The sequence below is a fragment of the Hesperophylax consimilis genome, chromosome 27 (genome assembly GCF_061612785.1).
Source record: "Hesperophylax consimilis isolate HC1 chromosome 27, BYU_Hcon_1.0, whole genome shotgun sequence".
Classification (NCBI taxonomy): Eukaryota; Metazoa; Arthropoda; class Insecta; order Trichoptera; family Limnephilidae; genus Hesperophylax; species Hesperophylax consimilis.
This window is the reverse complement of record NC_142862.1, coordinates 2,442,853-2,467,221: the sequence shown is the minus strand read 5'-3', so window position 1 is coordinate 2,467,221 and position 24,369 is coordinate 2,442,853. Positions and strand designations below refer to the sequence as shown.

The window sequence follows — 24,369 nt, the reverse complement described above, 5'->3', positions numbered from 1 at the left end:
ACCCTCTGATATGAAAATATCTGGAGACGGTGAATTTTTTTTCCCATTTGATATCTGGTGATTTGACGTGTTGTTGTTCTTGTATTGTTTTGTATTTATTTTACTTATATAATGCACTTACATAGTGTTGATTGACTAGCTGATCATTTGTGGAAAAGTGAGTGGAAGGGTTAAGTTTTTCCTTTGGGGAAGACTTAACCCGGACAACTAAATCGGAAGTTTAAAAAAAAAAAAAAAAAAAAAAATAGTTAATAGGTGTGATGTTTACAAGGTACCTAATTATAAAATTTAAGGCCGCCCGAAGACGAGAGGCTTTAATTGCGGTGAATGTTGAAAAGTACTCCAAAATTCAAACAATTTTTTAAAAAAGACTCCCTAATGTCTCGTCGCTTGTGTGCGCAGCTTCATGGATTTTTATGTCCGCAACTGTTCCAACCAACTGTCGCCGCGACGAAAGTCTCTCGTCTACAAGCACTCTAAAAGTTTCTTTTAGCGTCGTTCAAAAATGCCCTTCCATAATATTACATTAATTTCATTCATCAACCAAATAAATGTTATGAATAGTTTATTCTGACAGCTGTCAGAAGTCGGTGTGGCGTTTTACGTGCAGCGGGCATAGATTAAAACATAAAATAAAAGTGTACCGTTTTAGTATTGCACTATTTTTCGATTTCATCATCGAAAATTAACAAAAATGATTATATTTTGTAACGAGAACAACGCCTCGGCGTTGAAACTCGTCGTTTGCTCTAAATTTGCGAAGAAAAATATAGAAATAAAACTGGTAAACGTGAATGGTGAGTCAGTTAAATATGGCATACGGATGCAAAGAAAATGCATGCATTATGAATGAAAATGTTAACTTATGCATGAATTTCCCGTTTTTTTTTATTATCCTTATTTGTTTCTCGCTAAAAGTGCTGACCATTGTGTTATGTCTTTACTTTCGTGTTATAACGTAAGAATTTGAGGTTATAACTATTATTTCATCATTTACACCGGAAACGATGAATAAAACCGATAATACTGAATTTTCTTTTCCTATAAAAATTTATACAATATGGTTAAACGCATGTGATCAAAACCGTCCCTGTCAGTTTTGTTTTTCTTTGGTTTTCTATGCAAGTATTGTGTCCTACTTATTCTACGAACCTCATTCAGGCCAATGTCAATGTACTTTCCTGTTAACAGTAGCCATTTCTTTACCACTCGAAGACATAGATAATTATTGCAAAAACACAAGAATTTCTATGAGAAAAACTTTATTTATAAAGCTGCATCTACACACGCTAGCAACTCACTCAAAGGCATGCCAGTAGCGGTCTTCAGCGTGCTAATGGCATGTTTCGCTGCTAGTAACTTGCATGCTAGTAGCTCATATGCCATTCAATCGCACGGCGTTTGATTTTTCGTGTGCCAGTAGCACGCGGTGTGAGGTAGGGAGGTAGTGGGGGACGCGTAGCATGTAGAATACAGGTTCGCCGCTTAACAAAACTAAAATTGCAGTTCGTTTTTTATTTCTACACGGACCTCCATCTCAAACTAGAGATGTGAGTATCTAGTATGCCTATAAATAACGTGTTTATACTGACCAACAAGCATGCAAGTAGTTAGCATGCCAGTTAATCACCAAAAGCATGCTTTTCGCTGGAATGTGTATCTGCGGCTTAAACATATAATCCAATCTGATAGATTAAAATATATTCATCTATTAATTAATTGGTTCAAATAGTAGTGAAGCCACCGACTGTAAAGTTAAATTTGTCAATCTGTACAATGTGTTACAGCGTTGTGAATATTTATTGCAGATGAGCAATTACCTTCTCCCAAAGTGTTGCCAACACTGCAAGTGTCACCCGATGTAAACATATTTTCGAGCAATGCGGCCAGTACTTACCTGTTTTCACCAGAAAACATAAGAAATAACCTGTTGGAGAGGTAAGAATTCAATTTTATTTATTAATATAAAAGGGGGTATATTATTTACAGCCCTGTGTTTTACTGCAAATTTTGGAGTCCCTTATCTTGAGATAATTAGAATATCATTTTTTCAGTATTGTCTTTGTTAATTTTCATGAAGATATAGTTAAATTTATTACAGTAGCGTAAAATATTTAAAGTTTCTTCTTCTTTCATTTGTATGATTAAAATTGTATTTATTATTTTTTTAATTTTTTTTTATTTCACTTGTGCGGCAACATTCCCTCATCCGTTTTCTCCCCCATCCCGCTACAACGTCAAAACCTGTCTCCCACTCCCACATCCGTCCTGTACACTTAAAAACACATATATTCTTGTATAATGCATTATATAGGTGTGTGGTTATATTACATTTGTTCTACTTCCATTTTATACTTGTTATTTTAAATTTGTTACTTAGTTCTGCTTTTTTATATTTTAGTCTACATTCACTAAATACTTAGTTGTATATTACCAAATCAACCATCTGTGAAAAATTTTAATTGGTCTGTTTCTTTTCCATCCTCCTTTGTATATTAAATTAATATTAATACTGTTTATGTTCCTTAAAACAAATAAATAAATTTCTAAAGTGTATTAACTCTTCACAGAAAGCCCTGATCTTTCTCTCAGGCCTATATCTTCTTTGGTGATGCTGTATAGAAGGGTTTTTAAATAAAATAGTTATGTAGTTTTTATTTAATTTAAACATATATACCCTAAGGTTTACAGCACAAACAATTTCGCTGAGTATAACTTGTATTGAAAGAGAAGTAAGTCGGTTACCCACTATTAGTATCGACTCGGCACTAGTTGAGCATCCTCCCATTGAGGCTATCGACCTCCTGATAAGGAAGAATTGAACCGGTACCTGGAAGAGATTCATAGTGCATGAGAAAGGACACACAAAGGCCACCAATAAGGAAGTTGAGTGAAAAATATTTTGACTTATAAAAAATATGTTCATGTAGATAAAAAAATATCGATTCTAAAAATATAAATATATTTCTATATTATTATTCTTAGAATTAGTTAAACGTTCTTGAAAAAGCATTCAATAGCAATAGACTGTAGACGCTCCACGATTGGTCGAAAGAATTCTGACGTCACATGTGTCGTGACTTGTACGTTCAACGGATCACCTATGGTGCATCTCTTTCTATTACATGAGAGATGGTCGGTTTAGATGAGAGAGGTGTATAGGCCAAAGGTTTATTTGGGTTTGTCAAATATATGTACGTATTTGTTGTTATTATTATATGAAATGGATTTCTAAAGATACATATTCGTATAGTGCTTTATAATAATATGTTGTTTATTGCATAACTTAGAAGTTTTTATTATTATACATGTCACATAGCATGTGATACACTTCAGGCCGCCGGCCGCCCAGAAAGGTCTCACAGTGAACTGGGCTGTAAACCGTTATTTTACTTTTGGTCTTTACTTTTCTGCGCGGTGGTCCTGAATTAGCGCGTGGAACGTCAACAAGTAGCGACGGCAATACGGTACAGTACCGTACCGGGCGGGAAAAGCAAATATTCTAACTTAAAATATTAATTTAACTATGAAATCTTAATCAATTTTCTTTTTTTTTAATAACATCAATTCTAATAGACGGTTAACATTGGTAAAAAAATTACTGGAATTCCTTGTTGAAGAATTAAAATTTTTTCCATACAAAATGCTTGAGCGTCGTGGTTTTCACAGTTCTAATGACGTCACACCACACCCCGCCTCTTACCGCTCGGATTCCGCTCGTTTTGGCGGGCTTAATAAAATTTAAACTTTGAGAATTAATTTAATTATGAAAACAAACTTTAAAAAAAAAAAAAAAAATACCAGTATTTAAGTTTGAATGCGAACATTGATAAAAAAAAATAAAAAAAATGGACTCAACTTCCTTATTCGTTCAACAGCCAACACAACAACAGGTCATAAAAACAACCTTTTCTCTTGTGGAGAAATAACTTCACTAATTGTATCTGCATGAAGTCTGTTTGCAATGACCTTTTCTTCAATTCTAGTTCGCAATGGCTGGAGTGGGAGGCAACCCTTCTCCTGCCCACCATTGCCAACCTGATGGCCAGCAAGACCGTGGCGGCAGAAGCATCTGTGAGGTTGGTCAAACTGCTCGCTCACCTGAACGCCAGCCTGCAGGACAAAAAATATATCTTAGGGGTAAGAACTAACTTGTTACTCACTAAACAGAACATTAAAGAAAAATAATGAAGAAACTAAACGAAACCTAACCTATTATTTTATCATGTTCTGTTTTATCCAGTTACCGAATTATAGTGGTTGTATGTGACGTCATTGTTCTAGTCTAATCTTCTGTCTGATCATTGAGGCTGATCATCGACCACATACATTTATATCTCTGAGACTACTATAACTAAATAATACCCAGTGTTTAAAACCTGTGTCGGAAAATTAATTATTATGTCACCCTGGTATGGTGAAAGGTCTCCAAAAAGAATCAAAATGTTTATGGAATTGGCTTCCTATAACAATTTTTATTCTTTTGTGAATACACCAAAAGAGTCCCAACTGCGCAGAGCCAGTGGGAATATCTCTCCCCCAATTGAGGTATGTTGTGAGATGAAAGTGGAAAGAGATGAAAAAGAGGAAGGTTGGGTAGTACGGATATTCAAATCTGGTCATTAAATTCGGCTTTGAAGTAACGTTGAGTAATGGTGGTTCTTTGGCACTCTGAAATTTGCCACTCTGGACCTAATCTTAATAGCCACGTTTTAAATTGCCAACCCTCGGCTTCCCCATCTCTGTCCAATTTCCTTTTCTTTCAGCTCACAACATTGCGCATATCAAACTACTAGCTGTACCATATGATACGTGGTTTCTAGTTGCTGACTGAGACGTGAGAGGGAGATCAAACTAAAACGTGGGCTTTTATGCAACTATAATAGATCTGTCTCGCTCTTTCTCAGATTCAAATACCTGACTTCGTCAATAGTTAACGTCTTGCGTTTTCTACCCACCGACGCCGTCCAAGTGACCTGATAGTTTGCATTATAGTGGGATCGGATTTCATAGACTATACTGTATTGTATTTGTAAATATATGTTATTTTTTCAGGAAACCATTTCCGTGGCAGACATCAGTGTGTGGTGCACCCTGTACACAATCTTCAGTGATGCCAACCTTACAAAGCAGTACATCTCTCCCGAACCGTCCAATACCGACAACTTGAAGTATTGGCATGAGAGGATATTTTTACTGTTTGAAGTTCAGGTAATTAGAATACGCCACTGAAGAGATTAAAGCAATTGAAGTGTGTTGTAGACGTTTCCATGACAAATCAGAAAATTGAAGAAATTTAATGAAAAGTGAAGGAAAAATAACAAATCTAACCTAAACAAACCTAAAACTAACAAAACCTAACCTAACCTTACCAAACCAAAACTAAAATAACCTAACCTAACCAAACCAGAGACGGTTTGACGGCCGGCATAGTCCAGTGGTAACGCATTGGACTGCCATTCCGAAGGTCGCGGGTTCGAACCCGGCGTGCGCAAATAAATTTTATTTGATTAATTTGTGTTATTTCACAATTAATTAATTAAAATAATATATAGTATATTTGCGGCACGTTCCAGAGTGGAAGATACTACCAGTATCGCCCTGGTGTAAGACCACCATTCAGAATTGAAACGTTGCTCCAAATGGCTTTAGCCGTGTTTAGTGACTAGATCTGAATAGCCAGGTACTTCCCCACCTTCCTCTTTCCCTTCCCCACTTACCTTCAGCCTCACAACATCCCCCAATTGGGGATGCCATAGTCTCACTGGCTCCAGACGGGAGCAGTTGGGACTCTTGTGAGGTATTCACTGTAAAAAAAAAAAAAAAAAAACCAACATAAAAACTAAAATAACCTAACCTTACCTGTGTTATTTTATCATGTTCTGTTTTTATCCTTTTTCCGTTGTAGATCTGTCTGTGAATCCGAAGTAATAAGGTCAATTTTATCATACTTCGTTTGAAATTGATCAAACGTTTTCGAATGTCATAATTCTTCTTTAACCTTTGTTTAATTGAAGGGAAAAATTACATACGGCACAAAGGGGGTCACTAAGGTCCCCCACAGGTCTATCACGGAGCGATTGTGTAAATTAATATTCCTTTTGCCCTTTCCTGTAACACTCGGATATTAGTTATTACCTCCTGTTTTAACCGGACTTTGCCCATCTTCGCCCAGCAGTCTTATCATTAAGTAAGTTTTATATTAACGTCTGGTGATGATTTTTAAAATAATACTCCAATTATAGGTTACTTTAGCTTATTAAATAAATGCATACAATGATTATGGATATGTGAAGTCTAGTTGAGAGCTATGATGCGATTCAGTGTTTCTATCTCGTTCCATACTGACAAAGTCAACTACCTAAGTTATCCCACAGTAATTAAAAATGGATAAAACAGAAAATCAAGCATAACTTACATATTGCAGCCCGTTCTAGTAAAATACACCTTTTAAAATCGCACTTGTTTTCGAGGGAAAACATTAAAAAAACCTCATGGGGATCCAGAGGGGAGGAGGGAAGAGTAATTTCATCAGAATTTGATAAATATTTAATATTTTAAATAATAATAACATTTTTTTTAAATGCAGATTGTTTATGAATGGTTTTTCTAGGATTTCATAAATTATAGGATATGTGATGTAAAAATAACTTATAACTGATATCGCAAAAAATTCTTATTTGGGGGTAGTGTATTACCCCTTTCAGGAACGGGGGGGTTAACAGATAATCAATTTTGTTGGCCTGCTGATGCCTAGCGGTCGAAAGATCTTATGTGAATTGACGACATCTGTTTTCTTTCAAATCTATATTAATTACAATACATTCATTTGTAGGGATTAACTTACAATTCTTTGATAAAAATTCTGTATTTTTCCTTTTCAAATAAGGATAATAAACTTGATATATTATGCACCTACAACGTCTTTTCCATATTTTATTCTATGATCAATTTCAGGCACTTCAAGTTGAGTTTTATTATATTTTTTTCCTTATCTACTGTAATAATATATTTTTTTTTTCAATTTAGGATGCATTGAAGCAATACCCGTTGAAATCTCCTGATTTATCTCAAATTTTGAACTCGACTTCTGTATCTGGAATTCACTCTCTTTCAACGCCGAGTGCTTTAAAAAGCAATATGGAATCCACAAGGTTAGTAAAAATTTATATTTATGTACAATAAAGAAGAATGTATGACTTGGAAATGAATGGCAGATAAACTCTTTGTCATCAAATTTTTGTCTGGTTTAAAATATTTTTTTATTATTTTAGCACTCCCGGAACGAGTCCAGAACTAAAGGTGGAAGTGGCCGTGACGGAGGAAGAGATGAAGTTAGCGGAAGAGTACTGGAAAAATGGACACAAGTCGCTGAAGGAGAGGATCACCGATGAGAAGATTGTGTAAGAAAACCTGTACTATCTACATGCAAAAAATAATATTTTGTGCATTCTTTATTTAACCCACCCAATAATTGAATTTTTTTAATATTCTAATAAACGTACTTATTTATCTAGGAAAGGGCGTCCATAGATAATAGAAATAAGGGAGATGGGTCATGAACTTTATTATTAGTTTGGAAGTGTCGCCAACTTCGTTTAGCAAATCGCAAAGCATAACTTCCATTGACTCTGTCACTTTGATTTCCTTGCAGTTTATTCGTAGCTCGATGAGAGTCGGCATGCTTCTATGCCAAATATCCCTTTGTTTCTATATAACCTATGGAGGTGTTGTTACTGCAGGTGCAGGTGTTGTGATTACAAAAAAATGGATTAACCACCAGAGCGTTCTGCTATATAATCAATTTCAGCCTTTGAAATTTTTATGGACGGGTTGTTTCGGAGAATTTGAACAATTCAAATTTCAACGTTCATTTTCGTGTTCTGTGAAAGTCCTATTCAAATTCTGTTATTATATCAATATAGGCTAGTTACTTGACAGAACTGAAATAATAATAGAACTTGGAAAAATCTTTCACAGAACTTGAAAATTTACTTTCAAATTTGAATAATTGTTCAAATTCTCTGAAACAACCCGTCCTAAGTGTTTGGTTTGAAAATTTCCCACCCTCTTTCAAAAAATTATATCTCCGAATTTTAATATGGAGACATAAAAACTGCTTTTAGTGCTACAGAGCCATTGAATGCACCTACATTTTATCATTTATCGCATATTTTTAGGGTTCATGAAAAAATTATTAAAAATCGGTAAATTTATGAAGCGTGAATTCTGCTAATTATTTACTTTAAAATTGCCATTTGTAGTAGTACCTACATGGAGCAATATTACATATTATGACTTCTAGTATGTTGTCTATGGCCTAGTTGATAAGCACTGCTATAAATTTAAATTCTAACAAGAATTTTTTAATATGTAAACACAAAAAATATTTCAATAATTGAAGTTCATGGAATTTTTTATTTTTTTTATTGATAGATCAACATTCCCTGATAATGAATAACCTGACAATTTTTGAAAATCTCCTACTACTACCACAGTAAGCGGAAAATGTTGCTTGTGTTGTGGTGGAGGACTTAGTCAGCCGAGGAATTGAACACACTACGCCTGGGTGGGACCCAAACGCGATGTCAACTCAGCCACCGACCGGTCAATATAAAATGTCTATAAAAAATAAGTCGGAAGAGATGCGAGACATCTTTTGTTAGATTGTAGAACTACTAAGTTAGCTTTATGATTAATCGAAGATTCCAACGCGCAGGAGCTTATAAAATAATTCCAATAAATGTTTTAAGGCGATGCATTACGTCGTGTAATATTTTGAATCGAGCCGCCATCAATAACACTCCTTATGTAGATGGCGATAAGGCTTAAATTCCCGCTTAACACCATCCAGCTGTTTTGATTTAGGCGAGAAAAAAACATGGCCAAAAAGTGCCTTTTATTTTATTTTGTAGATGTTCAGGCAAAAATATTTAAATGTTTTCCGATCATTTTATAAATAACTTAATTTGCCACATTATACAGTAAAACCAAAACCGAAATTGGGTTCGTAAGTAGGAAATTTTGAACTTTAAAGCATTTTTCATAGGCCTTATAATTTTTTTTTTGTTCTGGGCTTATAAAAAGACTTATGTAAAAAATACTCGATTATTTCAAAGGCCAAGATGTATTATACTCGCGGTATTTATTTAAAGCATCTGAAACATTTCTAGGCGACCAAATTTTCAAACCAAAAACACATGATTTTGCATTGCTACGTAGTGAATCGCCTTAGAATGTCTCTTCAAATTGCCCACATTTTGGCCAGCGTGGGTACTTGACCAGCAAAGTTTGATATTTATTTATTTACAGTACAAGTATCTTTAAATACACTTATAATATGTCGGTAAAGAAGGAATCTACCATCTAAAAGTGTGGCTAGTTTAACCATTAGGTGCCTGAGCCCTTAATTTGCAGTGATGAAGAATCGTGCCCACTCACCGTAAGAAGAGCTGCAACTGCAGTGTAGATTATGCATTATTTTTGTCTTTGGATATTACTTCTCCTGGGTTAGATTAGATACTGAAGTTTCTTCCCGGCACGGGCCGTAGGAATGGGTTAAAAAATATCGATACGGTTGGGAAAAATGTTTAAGCTGCACTAAAGTGTTAATGCTTATTCTTATTTGTTTTGTATTTTTTTCTGAGCTAATATTGTGCATATATTTTTGGTTCTAGGTTGCCCAAGGAAGGCCAGAAAAACATCCTGATAACATCAGCTCTGCCCTACGTCAACAATGTGCCCCATCTCGGAAACATTATTGGTTGCGTTTTGTCTGCCGATGTATTTGCAAGGTATTTTTTATTATTGTCTATGGTGCATCTTATTTTCATAAACCCAACTGTTGGCTATGGCTAAATAATTGATATATTTCAGATATTGTCGCCTCTGCAATTACAACACCCTTTTCATTTGCGGGACAGACGAATATGGTACAGCTACTGAAACTAAGGTAAATATTTATTTGTCAGAAACAAACAGTTTATATAATATAAAGATAGTATGTATATACATACAAAGTTATTTAAAGATAAGTTTTAAAAGTTTCTTGTACTAAAGTTGCTCAGAGATGGAAGTTTTATTGTGTCTTAAAACTAGTCTGTTGGTAAAGGTGAGTGGAAGAGGAGTTATCCTTAACGATAGGAGATGCTCGCGATATATTTCATACCCACATGTTAATTTATGATTGTACGCTTTACTTTTGTTCGATATTTCTGAAGGTTCAATCAGAGAAAGCGGAACAAACCAACTTGAACGTAACCATTCTTGATTTGTCAATAAATGAATCTGACAGTATACAGGCAACTTGCATTGTAATATATATCACCATTCGATCCTCAAAAATAAAATAAGCTTACTATTAATTCACTAGTCCTTTTTACAGTTTTCTAATCCAGAAATTCTATAAGTTGTTTGTACCGAACAACTACAGCCAGTGACAGCACAACTATCTGCTATATATTGCAGATAGCAGGTATGGCGCTGTTAAATTACGTTTCCAAGACTGGGTCCCATGCACATGAAATATGCAATTAAACATTTATTTTTCATTTAATCACAGGCATTGGAAGAAAAACTCACTCCTCGTCAGATTTGCGACAAGTATTTTGAGATCCACAATTCCGTCTATCGCTGGTTCAGAATCGGCTTCGACTATTTCGGACGCACCACCACTCCCGAGCAAACTGAGTGAGTATAACCTTTTACTTATTAACCAATTAAGTTATGCAGCATAATCCTCTCGATTACTATGTGCAATGTTATATTTTTTAATGTTTTTTTTTCCTTTTTAAGGATTGTGCAGAAGATGTTTTTGGATTTGTATAAAAATGGTTTTGTGGAAACGCAAACTGTAGAACAGCTGCTCTGTGAAGGCTGCAATCGCTTCTTAGCAGACAGGTAAAGAAAAATACAATTTTTTACTATTGTGGAAGAGTCAGTATGTAATAATTCACTCCCTTTGACCTCCAGTCAAGCATTCCACCAATTCCAAAATTTTGAAAAAATAAATATTTTTACAGCAGCATTTAACACTCTAAGACCCTTCTTCCATGGGTATATGTAAGTATCCGATACTCGATGATTCAAGTATCTTGATGACGTCAAGATACGTTATATAAGTGGGTGTGTCAAGCCTACGCAAGACAGAAGTGAAACTTCTAGTTTCAGCTGATGCTTGGCGTGGCGCAGTTCGCTGGTGTCTGAGAGAGAGGAAAGAAGAGAAGAGAGAGAACGTTCGTGAGCGGCTCCCCCACCTCAACAAGGTTTCACTTCAAAAATGCCACAGCCGAGAATCGAACCTCGCTTAACTGATTGAAAGCCAACCACGCTGAGCACCAACTGTAAGCAAAGCCGCATAAATTGATTATATTATGTAGGTTCTGAAAATATGAGAGCTTGTTATGTTTTATAATGTTACCTACATCACACCCAAAATATAATATATTTTTAAAAATAATGTACAATGTACAGAAATAGAATCCCACACAAGATCGCGTAGTGCGCTCTAGCGAACGGATATTTTATCAGAGGGAGATAGTTTTAATTTTTTTTTCTGTAAATTATTACATATTATCAAAATAAATAAATTAATTAAATAAATGTAATACAATTATCATAATATACGGATTAGATAATAATTTTAATCCAACACAATAACGCAAAGCGCGCTCTAGCGGAGTAATGTTTTATCACAGTGAGATAAGTGTTTTTATTATTTTGCAATATTATTTTCTTTTAAAAAATGTTCTGACCTACTAAAAAATAAGATATTGAATGAAAAAGGCGTTAAAAACAAAAAAATAATGTGCGATGGCCGAGAATCGAACTCGGATCAACTGCTTGGAAGGCAACTATGCTGACCATTACACCACCAACGCCAGTTGTCGGGATGAGCTAAGAAGCATTTATATGTTACTTCAAAACTTTGACTAGATCAAATGAACTTTAATCGGTGGTGGGGGTACCCGCATTTTCGTTTCGGTCATGAGTCGGTTTTACTCCGGTCCTCGAAATTGCATGACGCGCGTAAAGAAGTTTCAAAATAACTTAGTTTTCCACATTATACAATAAAATCATAACCGAAAATGGGTTCGTAAGTAGGAGATTTTGAACTTTAAAGCAGTTTTAATAGTATAGACTACGTTGCTGACATATTGTAAACTCGTCGGCAACGAGAGAGATTGTTCCGACTCACGTTGTCGAGGCTTTAAACATGGCGTCACTTGTGCCAGGCATTTTGTAACAACGCCTGTGCTTTATTTAGATAATGCTACGAACAAAACTGTCAACAAAGGATGACAAGATATATAAATCTACATCAACTGTAGGGTTGTGAGTGAACTTATGAATGCATTCTAGTTTTGATGTTTCCAGAATTCAACAATTACAAGTTGTTTGCGATGTGAGTTCACAACATGAGTATCATCGGATGCTTGCATATTCCTGTGGAAGAAAAATAGCCTAAATCTAAGAGCGCTGATGTAACGGCAATACTTCACATTGATCTTATAACACACTGTACAAGACTACCAACTGCCTGGAGCTAGTGGGACCCCAATTGGGGAATTTTGTGATGTTGAAAGGAGTGGGGGGGGAAGGAGATGAGTGTATTCAGATCGGCTCATAAAACACGGCCAAAGCCATTTCAAGCAATGCTTCGACTCCTAATGGTGGTCTTTCACCAGGAGGATAACTAAGAATATTGACCATGATAACTATATTCCAAAAGTTCCTCAGTTCATGCTTCATCCTACGTCTTCCACAAATGAAATGATCTATTTAATCTTTTACTTGATGGGAGATCTTATATCCGATTTGTGTGAATGACTGTTCTTTATTCTGTTGATCAGGTTCGTGGAGGGCACTTGCCCTCTGCCCGGGTGCGGCTATGCGGACGCACGCGGCGACCAATGCGACGGCTGTGGCAAGCTGGTCAACGCCACAGAGCTCATCAATCCGCGCTGCAAACTGTGCGGCAAGCCCCCGGTGGTGCGCGAGAGCAGTCACTTCTTCCTGGATCTGCCGCAGGTAAGATGTAATCTGATAACCTGACTCAAGACAGGCCTCGAGTCCCGCTTCATCACCCGGTTCTGTGGACGTCTTATTTGCTTGTTCCAACTGATGTTATGATGTGTGTTTGCAGCTAGAGCCACTCCTGCAGACGTGGGTGGCGTCGAGCGAGGCGGGCTGGTCCAACAGCGCCCAGCAGATAACCCGCGCATGGCTCAAGACCGGTCTCAAGTCCCGGTGCATCACTCGGGACCTCAACTGGGGAGTCCCAGTGCCGGTGGACGGCTTCAGGAATAAAGTAAGTACTTATTATTCTACGTGAGGCTTATGGAAACCATCCCCTAAATCTCTAGTCTCGCTTGCCATTCTTCTCCAGTTCTCAAGCTTTTCTGTCCTACTTCAAACCTCTTCGAAGCAGTCAATCCTCATTTCCATCCATCTACACGTCGATCATTTGCAGTGAAGCATCTACTTGGTCATCATTTTATTTCTGTGTGATCCATTTTCTTGCGTAAGTCAAAATATTTTTTAGTGACAAACGTATGTAGTAGCCAGGACTCTCCAAGGGCTGTGCATAGATGAGAATGATATCAGGTAAGGGTTGGCCCTGAACCAGAAAGCGCCTGGCGCTAATTAAAACCTCAAGGGGGCCTGTATTAGGTGTTAGGTATTATCAGTCCCTTGGCTCCTTAGCAAGTCTGGAGCTGAGTGCTCCAGTTGCGCCTACACAGGACCGGACCCTGTATCAGGTGACACATCAATAAATACAAAACTTTACTTTGAATTTTCCAAATTTTTATATACAACTTATAACATCCATAAAGTTACAAAATGGAATGTCTATTTTTATAATATGTTTATCTCGTTTCTATTACAAATAGTAATAATATTTCTTTATTATCTTTAGGTATTCTATGTATGGTTCGATGCTCCAATTGGCTACATCTCCATCACAAAGCGCTACACAGAACACTACGAGAAATGGTGGAAACCTGACCCCAAACACAAAGTAAGTTACTTTTTTGATACTCATGTATGTACCTACTTTAAAATATTTGTAATTTTGCCAAACCTCGGTCCCTAGCACGGTTTATCGACAAAACCCTATGCAATACGATATTGACTAAATCCATCATCTATAAAATCTGCAAACAAGGTCGGTAATTGATGTAAAATATTCGGTCAAGAGTCGTCTAATTAAATGCTGCATCTTGACTGTCTTGACTTTTTGAATAATGTTGTTCGTTATGCCAAATCACTGGTTTATTAATGAATGGAGGGCACGGAAGCAGAGTAACGAAACTCGTAGAATTAAAAGACTTTGTATTTGCGAACAATTGAATCCGTTGGAGCTTTGGAAAACAGAATTCAGAAAGTTGTTCAGAATATAAAGTTATAGTTAAAGACCTCGTTGACCAATCAACTCTCTTTTTAGTGTCAAAAAGAACATGCAGTACATTGTACATTGAAGTGAGTATATTAAGTTTCAATTTGACACTGTCAATTTATTCGTATATACGTAGCCGTTTGAAGTTTAGGAATGTCGATTAGACAATACCTAACCGTAAGTGTTGCCATTGTAGGGCGATTTGTTATTCATTTCGATATCGATATCAGCTTGGCTATCGTCACGCCTAATCGATATAAAATCGTTGTCAGTTAAGCCTATTGATTCAATTTTGTTAAGTTATCGATTTGGCTATGCTAGACCTCCGTGAGCCAGGGGTATTAAAGCACCCCCAATTTGGGACTGTTGTAAAGCGGAATCTGGTTACAGTTGTCAGTTAGACGGTTGTCCGATTTTCATGACATGTAAACTTTTTTCCCGAAGTAAGAAAAACCTGCTTTACTTTGGGCATACTAGACACGCCCGTGACCCACTTCAAGTGAGTTTCGTCAAACCATGTATCGTATATTATAAGGTTTTGTATTTTCCAGGTGACCCTGTACCAGTTCATGGCTAAGGATAATGTGCCCTTCCACTCTGTTGTTTTCCCAGCCACCCTGTTGGGAATTGGTCAGAGAAACTTGATGGTCAAACACATCATGGCCACAGGTAAGATTATTTAATTAAATATTTATAATATTTATCTATTAAATATTTTCATCGTGGAACAATTTGAACATTTAAATAATATGTAACTTATATCTGTCTTTATTTCTACTGGTGAAGTTTTAAAATTTATTCTGTTCTTTTTAGAGTACTTGAACTACGAGGATGGAAAATTCTCCAAGTCCAGAGGAGTTGGTGTATTTGGTTCTGATGCACAGGTAAATCTTATTTTATCTCAGAGATTTTTAGTTAGTTAGTCTGTAAGCTGATATCAATTGAGCCCTTATGTGGAAAAACAGCATTATGTGAAAAGTTAGTTTTGATAATATATTGACTGAAAAACATTTCATTTGACTGTAGTGAGCGTATACACATTTGCAGTCAAAATAATTTAAATATAATAGTGTATTGCTGACATATTCCAACATGTTATGTAACAAATAAAACTTTGTCACCTAATAATGACAAATATGCCAAGTGCCAATCGTACAAACCATCAGTTTCAATTAAGTAATTGCCGGCTTGTCTTGACTTTTGTCACCGACTGACACTATGGGCTTTGTACTGCCATCTGTGTTTGAGTTTTTAAAACAATTTTCGCTATGAACGTAGATGGATATATGGCATGAATTAAATGAATCTGCACAAAAACAGCGTTATTTCGATAACGCTGTTATGAGGTATTTTTAGTAGACATGCAGAATGTCATTTCTAATTGAATTATGCAAAAAACAATTTTTTTTGCAGTTCTGTATACATTTTTTGCAAAGGCGATAATAATGCAGTAAAAAATTAATAAATTTAGCATCTGGGTTAAGTTTGAAACATCCAACCTTACAAAAACATTGTTTTCACTAAACAGCACTGTAAAAATGATCCAAATATATTTGTAAACCATTTCTTCTTAATTCCAGGAGACCGGGATCCCCGCAGATGTCTTCCGCTTCTACCTGCTGAGCATCCGTCCCGAGGCGCAGGACTCTAACTTCTGCTGGGCGGACCTCGCCACGCGCAACAACTCGGAGCTGCTCAATAACCTCGGCAACTTCGTCAACCGATCGGCCGTCTTCTGCGCCAATAACTTTGCCAGTGCAGTGCCCGCTGTGACGCTCGAGGAGCCTGATCTGAAGGTGGTGGCTCTGGTCAACCGGGAGATTATAAGTTAGTATATTTATTAAAAAAATGTTAAACGTTTCGTCAGTGGCAATCCTTATGAATTGATGTTGACTATGCGGGTATATCATATTTGGTCGCTTTACAGGTGAGGTAAGATTACGGCTATGATTTTACACAAATGTACGGCATTAAATATGCACAGTGAAACTGTTTTAATGTTGACATGACAATGATAATTCCCTTACTTTGAAAATTTCTTATTTTAATTCTACCCATGTGTACTGGATACTCACGCCAGTGACATTGACTGTAAATTACCGGCTTTCTCTTGAGAGTATCTAAGGTGAGAATTTTCAAATTTATTTTTATTTTTATGTGAAACCGCACAAGAGTCCCAACTGCTCCCAACCGTCTGGAGCCAGTGAGACTCTGGCACCCCCAATTGGGGTATATTATGAGGCTGAAGGTAGTGGGGAGGGGAAGGAGATGGGGTAGATGTAGGTTGGGAAGTACCTGGCTATTAAGATCTGGTCACCAAACACGGCCAAAGACATTTCAAGAAACGAAGAAGGGATTTCATGGCGTTGTGACATATTATGGGGTGATGATGGTTTGCCATCGATGATACATATTTATTTTACAAGTAGACTCAATTTAATTTGGTATTAAATTGAACAGTGACTTTTGAATATTATTAATTTCTCATTCTGTTATTTTTAGGTTATGTGGAAGCCATGGAGGCGTGCAAATTACGCGACGCCCTGAGACACGTGCTGAACATTTCCCGCCTGGGCAACCAGTACGTGCAGGCCCAACAGCCGTGGGTGCTGCTTAAGGGGACCGACGATGCCAAGTAAATACTCACTTATCTACGCACATAATAACAGGTTGTCGACACCGAGATTTATGAGTTTGAGCTAATTTTCAACTATCGCTTAGCTTGAATGGTAAAAACAGCTGCAATCCTGAATTACAAATTTTTATTGAAATTTTTAACTTAGCAGTCGCTCAATTGTTTGTTGAAAGCAGCCACTAAAATGCATTATCATAACCACTCTAGCTATTTTTGGCATATTATGGCAAGTTTGCAAAACGTGTTGAGCGATCGTTTGCCATAATGTGCCAAATTTATCTACCTTTCGTAAAACATTTTTTTTAATTTTTCAAAACTTCTCGCTATCTGCAGTTTGCATTAGTAGAAAGCTAAGGTAATATACTTTCTCATTTTATCAATATATTTTTCAAATCTACGTTCTGTTGCTGATTCTATACGCGTCTAAATTTCAATATTGTTTATTCTCAAGTTAACAAAAGTTTAAATTACCTACCGGTGAATTGTAGAGCTTGATTTTATACTTTCATAGTAAAATAACGGTACATTATAGTAGTTGTCGATAATCAGGACAATAGTCGAGACAATAGGATTACTGAGAGTACTGTAATATCTTAATAATATTTTAAAAACTCTATGTAGACTGGTTCGCCTTTAACTTATGTTTTATTTTATTACAGAACACGCGCGGGAACAGTGGTGGGACTCTCCTGTAACCTCTCGTGCCTGCTGGGAGTTTTGTTACACCCATTCATGCCAGAGACTTCGCACACTCTGCTGTCACAACTGGGCACCAAGCTAGAGGATGTGGGACAGACCAACCCTGAGTGAGTTATCTTTTTCTGTCATTTATCTATGGTTATCTTTACATTCTCTTTAATTGTCTCGATATTTCTGTAATATATCTATGGTTATCTTTACATTCTCTTTAATTGTCTCGATATTTCTGTAATATATCTATGGTTATCTTTACATTCTTGTAAATTGTCTCGATATTTCTGTATTTTATCTATGGTTATCTTTTCACTCTCGTAAATTGTCTTGATATTTCTATAATTTATCTATGGTTTTATTTCTATTTTTGTCACTGTAAAAATTCAGTTATATAGTGAATACTTAGTTTGGCAAACGAGAGAAGGCGCCTGATGGTTGATGCAGAAACCAAATTTGGTAGGAGGAGGCATCAACTGGAAAAATCACCATTCTGGATTCTCGAAGAATTCTGAATAACTTTAGCGAAGCTGCGCAGTACGGAGACGGTTTACAGATACATAGTTCCTCATTCCTTTGACAGTAACTCGGTCCTTTTGATAAAGTTTACCAGGTTTGTCTCCAGGTTCCACAAAGTGTCTTCTCAGGAAGCTGGGTCTTGTTCCCTTCAAGACGGGACATTAGCACCGTTGGTGAATTGGAGTCTCTTCATCCTCTTCACATTTCCTGCATCTATCGATGTTTTCCACTACCAACAGCTTCATGTGTCTCCTGAGGCGATAGTATCCCGTTAATCGTCCTACCAGTTCCCTCACTGAGTGCACTGTTCATATTGAATAATTGCCTGATTCGTCTAGGGGTAGGATTTGACACACCTTTCAACATGTGGTAAGCTGCCACTCCAACAGCCGGCTAGGATTCCGTAAGTGGTGCTTCCACCCCATTCCTTGCTAGTCTGTCAGCCATCCCAAAGGATTGCAGTAAAATTAACTCCAACTTTATTAGTTTACAGAGTTATCTAAAGTTGTGATGTGTATTCATATCATTCCAGATGCCCCTCTTTCCGCCAGCTTCTTCCACCCGGCCACAAGATCGGCACCCCTTCTCCGCTCTTCCAGAAGATCGAGACGGCCCGAGTCGAGGAGCTGAAGAATAAGTACGCTGGGAGACAGGCAACTCCGCCACGGGATGTGAAGGTGGAAACACTGAGCCCCGAACAGCTGGATAAGATGATCTTGGAACAGGTTCGATAAAAATTATATTAATGGCATGTGTGCTTCGGAAAAAGAAGATAAAACTCTCAGTAACAGGACCATATTATAAAATAAATTTAAAAATCAAATCATTTTAAAGAGATTCTTGCTTGTGTAGTGGTGTACTGTATTGTAGGACTACTGTGGGCGGGTATTCCAATCTACATATTTCTAACCAATTTGAACCACTATCTATCTGCGCAAATATGTACATTTGAATTTTAAAGTTCTGGTAAAATTTTATACCGAGTTTCTATTATTTAATTTTTGTTTTTTATTATCTCAACACAAAAGGCCCTGATGGTTCTTTCAGGGTTCAAGTCTTCTTCAGGATTGCTGTGCGGAGGGTCTTTTGTTGGTCTTCATTCTTTCAAATCATTCTTCAGCTGAGCTGTCAAGCACAAAAAATGTTATACGCCAAATATCAACTGTTACAAATGTACAAATTGAAACATCGATATAACAAACGTCACGAACCACAAGCTTTTTGTAGGGGATCCAACCCCGAGGCTGCCAAGCTCAATTATTTTTTATAAATACCGTAAGAAATTCACAATGCACCTATTATTTTAATACTTTCTAATCTTCCAGGGGGAGAAAGTCCGCAAGTTGAAAGGTAGCGGTGTGGAGAAAGCCGTTTGGCAGCCCGAGGTGCAGATTCTGCTGGCCCTGAAGAAGCAGCAGACGGAGGTGGCAAAGAATCCTGCATCTGGCACCGCCCCTGATGTAAAGCTAGCTCCAGGGGGTGATGTGGAACAAGCCAAGAAGATTGTGGTGGAAATTGAGGCAGAGATCGTCAAGCAGGTGGGCTTCATTTTGTGATAGTTTTGTGTTTCAAGGGTGCAATAGACCTTTTGTCTTACAAAATTATGATAAAATGTGGCAAGTAAGAAACACTCTTATGTTTCCAGTAAATTCTTAATTCTAACTTTGGTCATGTATGAAAAAGATACACATTCAAAGAATATGTGTGCATAAATGAACTAAAAGTTAGGACCTGGCGGTGATTTCATGTTGCGTTGAATACTATTTTCTACATCACGGGTGTGACTGAGATGATAGGACATGCTTACTCGCTTACACAAAGACCAACACGGAATGCTGTATGAGACGACCTACTATCCAGGTTGTCCTTATACTCTCATTCTCACTTTCTTTGGCGCTGAAAATCTTCAGGAAACTATCGAAATAGAAATAATTTGTGTGTATTTACCAGAGATGTGCTTTATTTCAAATAAATCCATTTCAAATGGAAATGCAAAATGGGTATTTTCCATTTTGCATTAATGCTTTTCTAAAATCCATTTTGCATTTTGCATTTTAAATGCTTTTCTCAATGCATTTTCCATTTTAAATGCTTTTTGCAACATTCTTCCTACTTTCTCCACTCATCTTTTTTTCATAAGCCCCAAATATCAGTCGGTCGTCAACCTCGCTATGAGAGATAATTTACATTTGTCAAGTTGCTCCCTGGTAGGAGCCCTGGCAATTGAGTGATACCATTGTACATTGTACATTGTACACAAAAAAAAAAAGAACATGGAGCCATGACGCTGTAATATTAAATATTAGATAGCAGTTTCTATGTTTTTATGTTGGCAACCGCGCAAATTTTTTGTGGTTTCATAATCTGTAGTCTTGGTGTTTTTGGATTTACCATCATATAATATGTTTGTTCTACATTGATGTCCATTATTAAATGATAAAATTGTTTAAAAAATCTATTATTATTTTGATTGTTCAACCTGAGAAACCATTTTGCATTTTCAATGCATTTTGAAAATAGGTATTTTGCATTTTGCATTTGAAATGCTTTTCTAAAAACCATTTTGCATTTGGCATTTTCAAATGGAAAAGTTTTGACCCATTTCCATTTTGCATTTCAAATGGTTTTGGGTACCCATTTTGCACATCTCTGGTATTTACGAACGAAATGTTACAATTTTACTTTTTCTAGTGTTTGCTGTGATACTAACACTTTCTCATCACACACGAGGGCGTTTTGAGAAATTTTTATGCAATTTAGTTAGAGGTAGCACACGACACTATGCGACGCGTGACAGTTTAGTACTGAAACTACCAAATCAAATGCAGGACAATTAGAGTTTCTTTTGCTTGCCACTTCGAGAGATGTACAACATGTTATTGCTTTGGTCGCATTCGTTCACAAGCTTGAAGTTGTCATTAAGTTTTTCATTCTAAATGATTTTCCAGTCTTCTTATGAAGTTACAAATACGATTGCAGTGAAATCCACATGTAAGGTTCCCACAAAATAATGTTTTTTCAGTCCCTTGAAGACTAATATTGAAAATGACCTAATTTTTCTGACGTGGTAAATTTTTTTCCACTCACTGAGAAGACCTTATAAAAGAGTTTCATTGTAAATGGATATGATTCATATTTGTATGTTTGTGTTTGCAGGGTGAAAAGGTTCGCACTCTGAAGTTGGGAGGGGGTGACAAAGCTTCCTGGCAGCCGGAGGTTGATCTGCTTCTGGCCCTGAAAAAGAAACTCACCTCAGCTTTAGAAGCTGTAAGTTTTTTAACTTAAATATTTTATAATTTTTTTTTTGTTACTGTAAATAGCCTTACCCCGCTGTGGCTGTGGAAATGTTTTTACTTATCACAAGTGACTTCTATTTAATACAGATATATAAAAATACACGCATATTCGAATGCAACGTTGTGTCAAAATTTCAAAGCAATCGGTGAAAACTTTCTGATATTTAAGATTTATATTATTATTTATATACAGGGTTTTCCAATAAGAGGTGTTATTTTGATATTCAATCGTAAAAGATCAATGGTTTCGTTGCTTGTGTGGCACGTAGCGCCGTCTTGTTGAAAGTAAACGTTGTCCAGATCAATACCATCCAATTCCGGCCATAAAAAATCATTAATCATCTCTCGATAGCGCAATCCATTCACCGTAACTGTTGCTCCAGCCTCATTTTCGAAAAAGTAAGGTCCAATGACTCCGCCGGACCATAAACCGCACCAAACAGTCACACGTTGAGGATAGAGAGGCTTTTCAACAATAACTCTTGGGTTTTCCGAGCCCCAGATGCGACAATTTTGCTTGTTGACGAAGCCACCGAGGTGGAAATGGGCCTCATCACTCAAGATGATTTGATTCACTCAAGTGAATTTTAATAATTTCAATGCGTTGATGAAGCGTGTATCGTTCCATTTTTATTAATGGCGTAGTTTCTACTTGTCAAAATGTCAAAAAATGACAGCTTCAAAAGTAACATTTGCCGAAATAGCGGGCTATTCAAAATAACACCTCTTATTGGAAAACCCTGTAGATTAGATAAAAGTAGCAATATATTTTTGGTACATTAAACGCGCTGCTGACTGAAATAGGTGGCTTTTTGTAGGGTTCTGCCCAATGTCTTGTAGTTTGAAAGTGCGATGTCAAATCTAAAATTCCAAGTAGTCTGTTGTTGACCCTTTTTGATCTTTTAATAAGATTTTTGGCTATCACAGAATTTCGAAACTGGAAAAGTCATAAAAATATTCATAATTTTGGTGTTGATCTTCTTGCATTATTTTACCATTTTACATATCGTGAGCATACAACAAAAAGGGGCCAAGTGAAAATCCCTGTCTTTTGAGAATTGCTTTTGCAATTTCGCTCTTTTTTTTTAGTTTTTGTATTCTTTTGCACTTATATCAAACAATAGTGGATATTGTTACACCAAAGTTATAAGAAGCTCATCATATTGATTGGTAAAACTATTAAACGCGGCTCTGTCGCTACCGCTGCATATCAGTGACGCCTCGTTACTGACGCTCCTGTACATTTGTATTGTTCATAATACTGTCGTGGCGGCTATACTGACACTACGTCATTGACCATAATATCACATATACCCTGTGCTCAAAACTCAAGCTTAAGGTTTTACTGTGGTATTGAGACGGGGGAATAATGATCAACAGTGTAATTAACACAATGTGTCATCTCAGATAACAGGTGATAATGAAGAAATACCGGACAAATACCTTGTTATATACCTACACTTGTCTCGCTTTATTGCTGTCTCTCTCATATCCGTCACACTTTCATTACAATTATTAGATAACTAGCCAAAGTCCCCGGTGTTGCCAGGGCTCCATACAGAGTTTTAAAAATCAGATGTAGATGTTAATTTTCCCCTTATTTCAAAAATTTTTTAAAGCTTGCAACATTTCTTCACGAAATATAAAAATTCTGTTTTTTAAGTGATGGGGATGGTTTTTCGATATATCATGTAGACAATGGCCATTTTCCTCCTTTCGAGACCAAGTGTGCAAAATTTTATCAATCTCAGAATAAAACTATATATTTTTTTTAAAACAACCCACACTTACTATACATAGATGTAAATATATTTAAAATAAAAGAGGAAAATAATTTCCTTCAAGGCCTATGTCATCAAATCGTTCGACAGCCGAGCTGTTGAACTCAAGAATGAGTCGTAGAAACTGGTTACCGAATACCTATAAAAAGTGCTATAAAGTTATGAAAAGTGATGAGTTTTTTTCATCACTTTTCATAACAAAACTAGGTTAAATAGTTACATATGTAACCAATTGAACCTAGTTTTTTGTTTCATCACTTTTCATAACATTAATAGGTTACGTATGTAACTATTTAACCCAGTTTTTGTTTCATCACTTTAATAGGTTACATATGTAACTTTTAACCAAGTTTTTGTTTCATCACTTTTCATAACACTCTTCTTTATATAAAAGTAGATAGAAGAATTCTATGAAATACCACAGACAAAACAAGAATGCATTGTAATTAACACTTTTATAATTAAGTTCCTACTTATTATTTTTTTCAGGCTGGCATCACTGTAGTGGCACCAGAACCAAAAGCTGCCAAATCAAAAAAGTCTTCCAAGGCCAAGTAACAAAATTCTTGAAATAAATAAATTATTACTTTAATATTATAAGTTGTACTTATAATAACGCTTACATACATTTTAAATGTCGTCTTGTTGTGATATGTGTTTAAGCTATTAATTTATTTCTTTAATAATTCCAATACTACGTCATATGAAAAAAAAATGTTTTGCATTCTGGCTACACTGGTTTTATTTCATTGTTTTTTGAAATATTTCCAGTTTACTTGAATGAGACTGCTAAAATAAAACTTATATAAAAAAAATGTGTTTTCAATAATTTCACAAAAAATATTCTCTATTTATTTTAATATGTAATTGACATCTGACGACCTCTATTGTGAGTTCAAATCACAAATAAATTTTATTTCGTTAATTTGTATTATTTTACAAATTACTGATTTAAAATAATATTCCAGAGTGGAAGATAATCTCAGTATCGCCCTGGCTTAAGACCACCATTCAGTATTGAAACGTTGCTTGAAATGGCTTAGGCCATGT

General features: G+C 36.2%; 1 protein-coding gene across 1 annotated transcript; it reads left to right on the top strand.

The window, feature by feature from the left end:
• The first annotated feature begins 585 nt into the window (after positions 1–585).
• On the top strand, positions 586–24,103 carry MetRS (methionyl-tRNA synthetase 1). The gene is made up of 22 exons (XM_089648411.1): positions 586–797; positions 1,809–1,938; positions 3,987–4,140; positions 5,056–5,211; positions 7,030–7,154; positions 7,275–7,403; positions 9,678–9,794; positions 9,877–9,952; positions 10,562–10,689; positions 10,795–10,899; positions 12,852–13,029; positions 13,145–13,309; positions 13,919–14,020; positions 14,950–15,067; positions 15,212–15,282; positions 15,979–16,225; positions 16,901–17,033; positions 17,693–17,839; positions 18,775–18,967; positions 19,568–19,780; positions 21,399–21,509; positions 23,809–24,103. Exons 1-22 carry the CDS (start codon positions 695–697, stop codon positions 23,875–23,877), a joined length of 2,970 nt encoding a protein of 989 aa, XP_089504537.1. The 5' UTR covers positions 586–694; the 3' UTR covers positions 23,878–24,103.
• Positions 24,104–24,369: the final 266 nt, after the last annotated feature.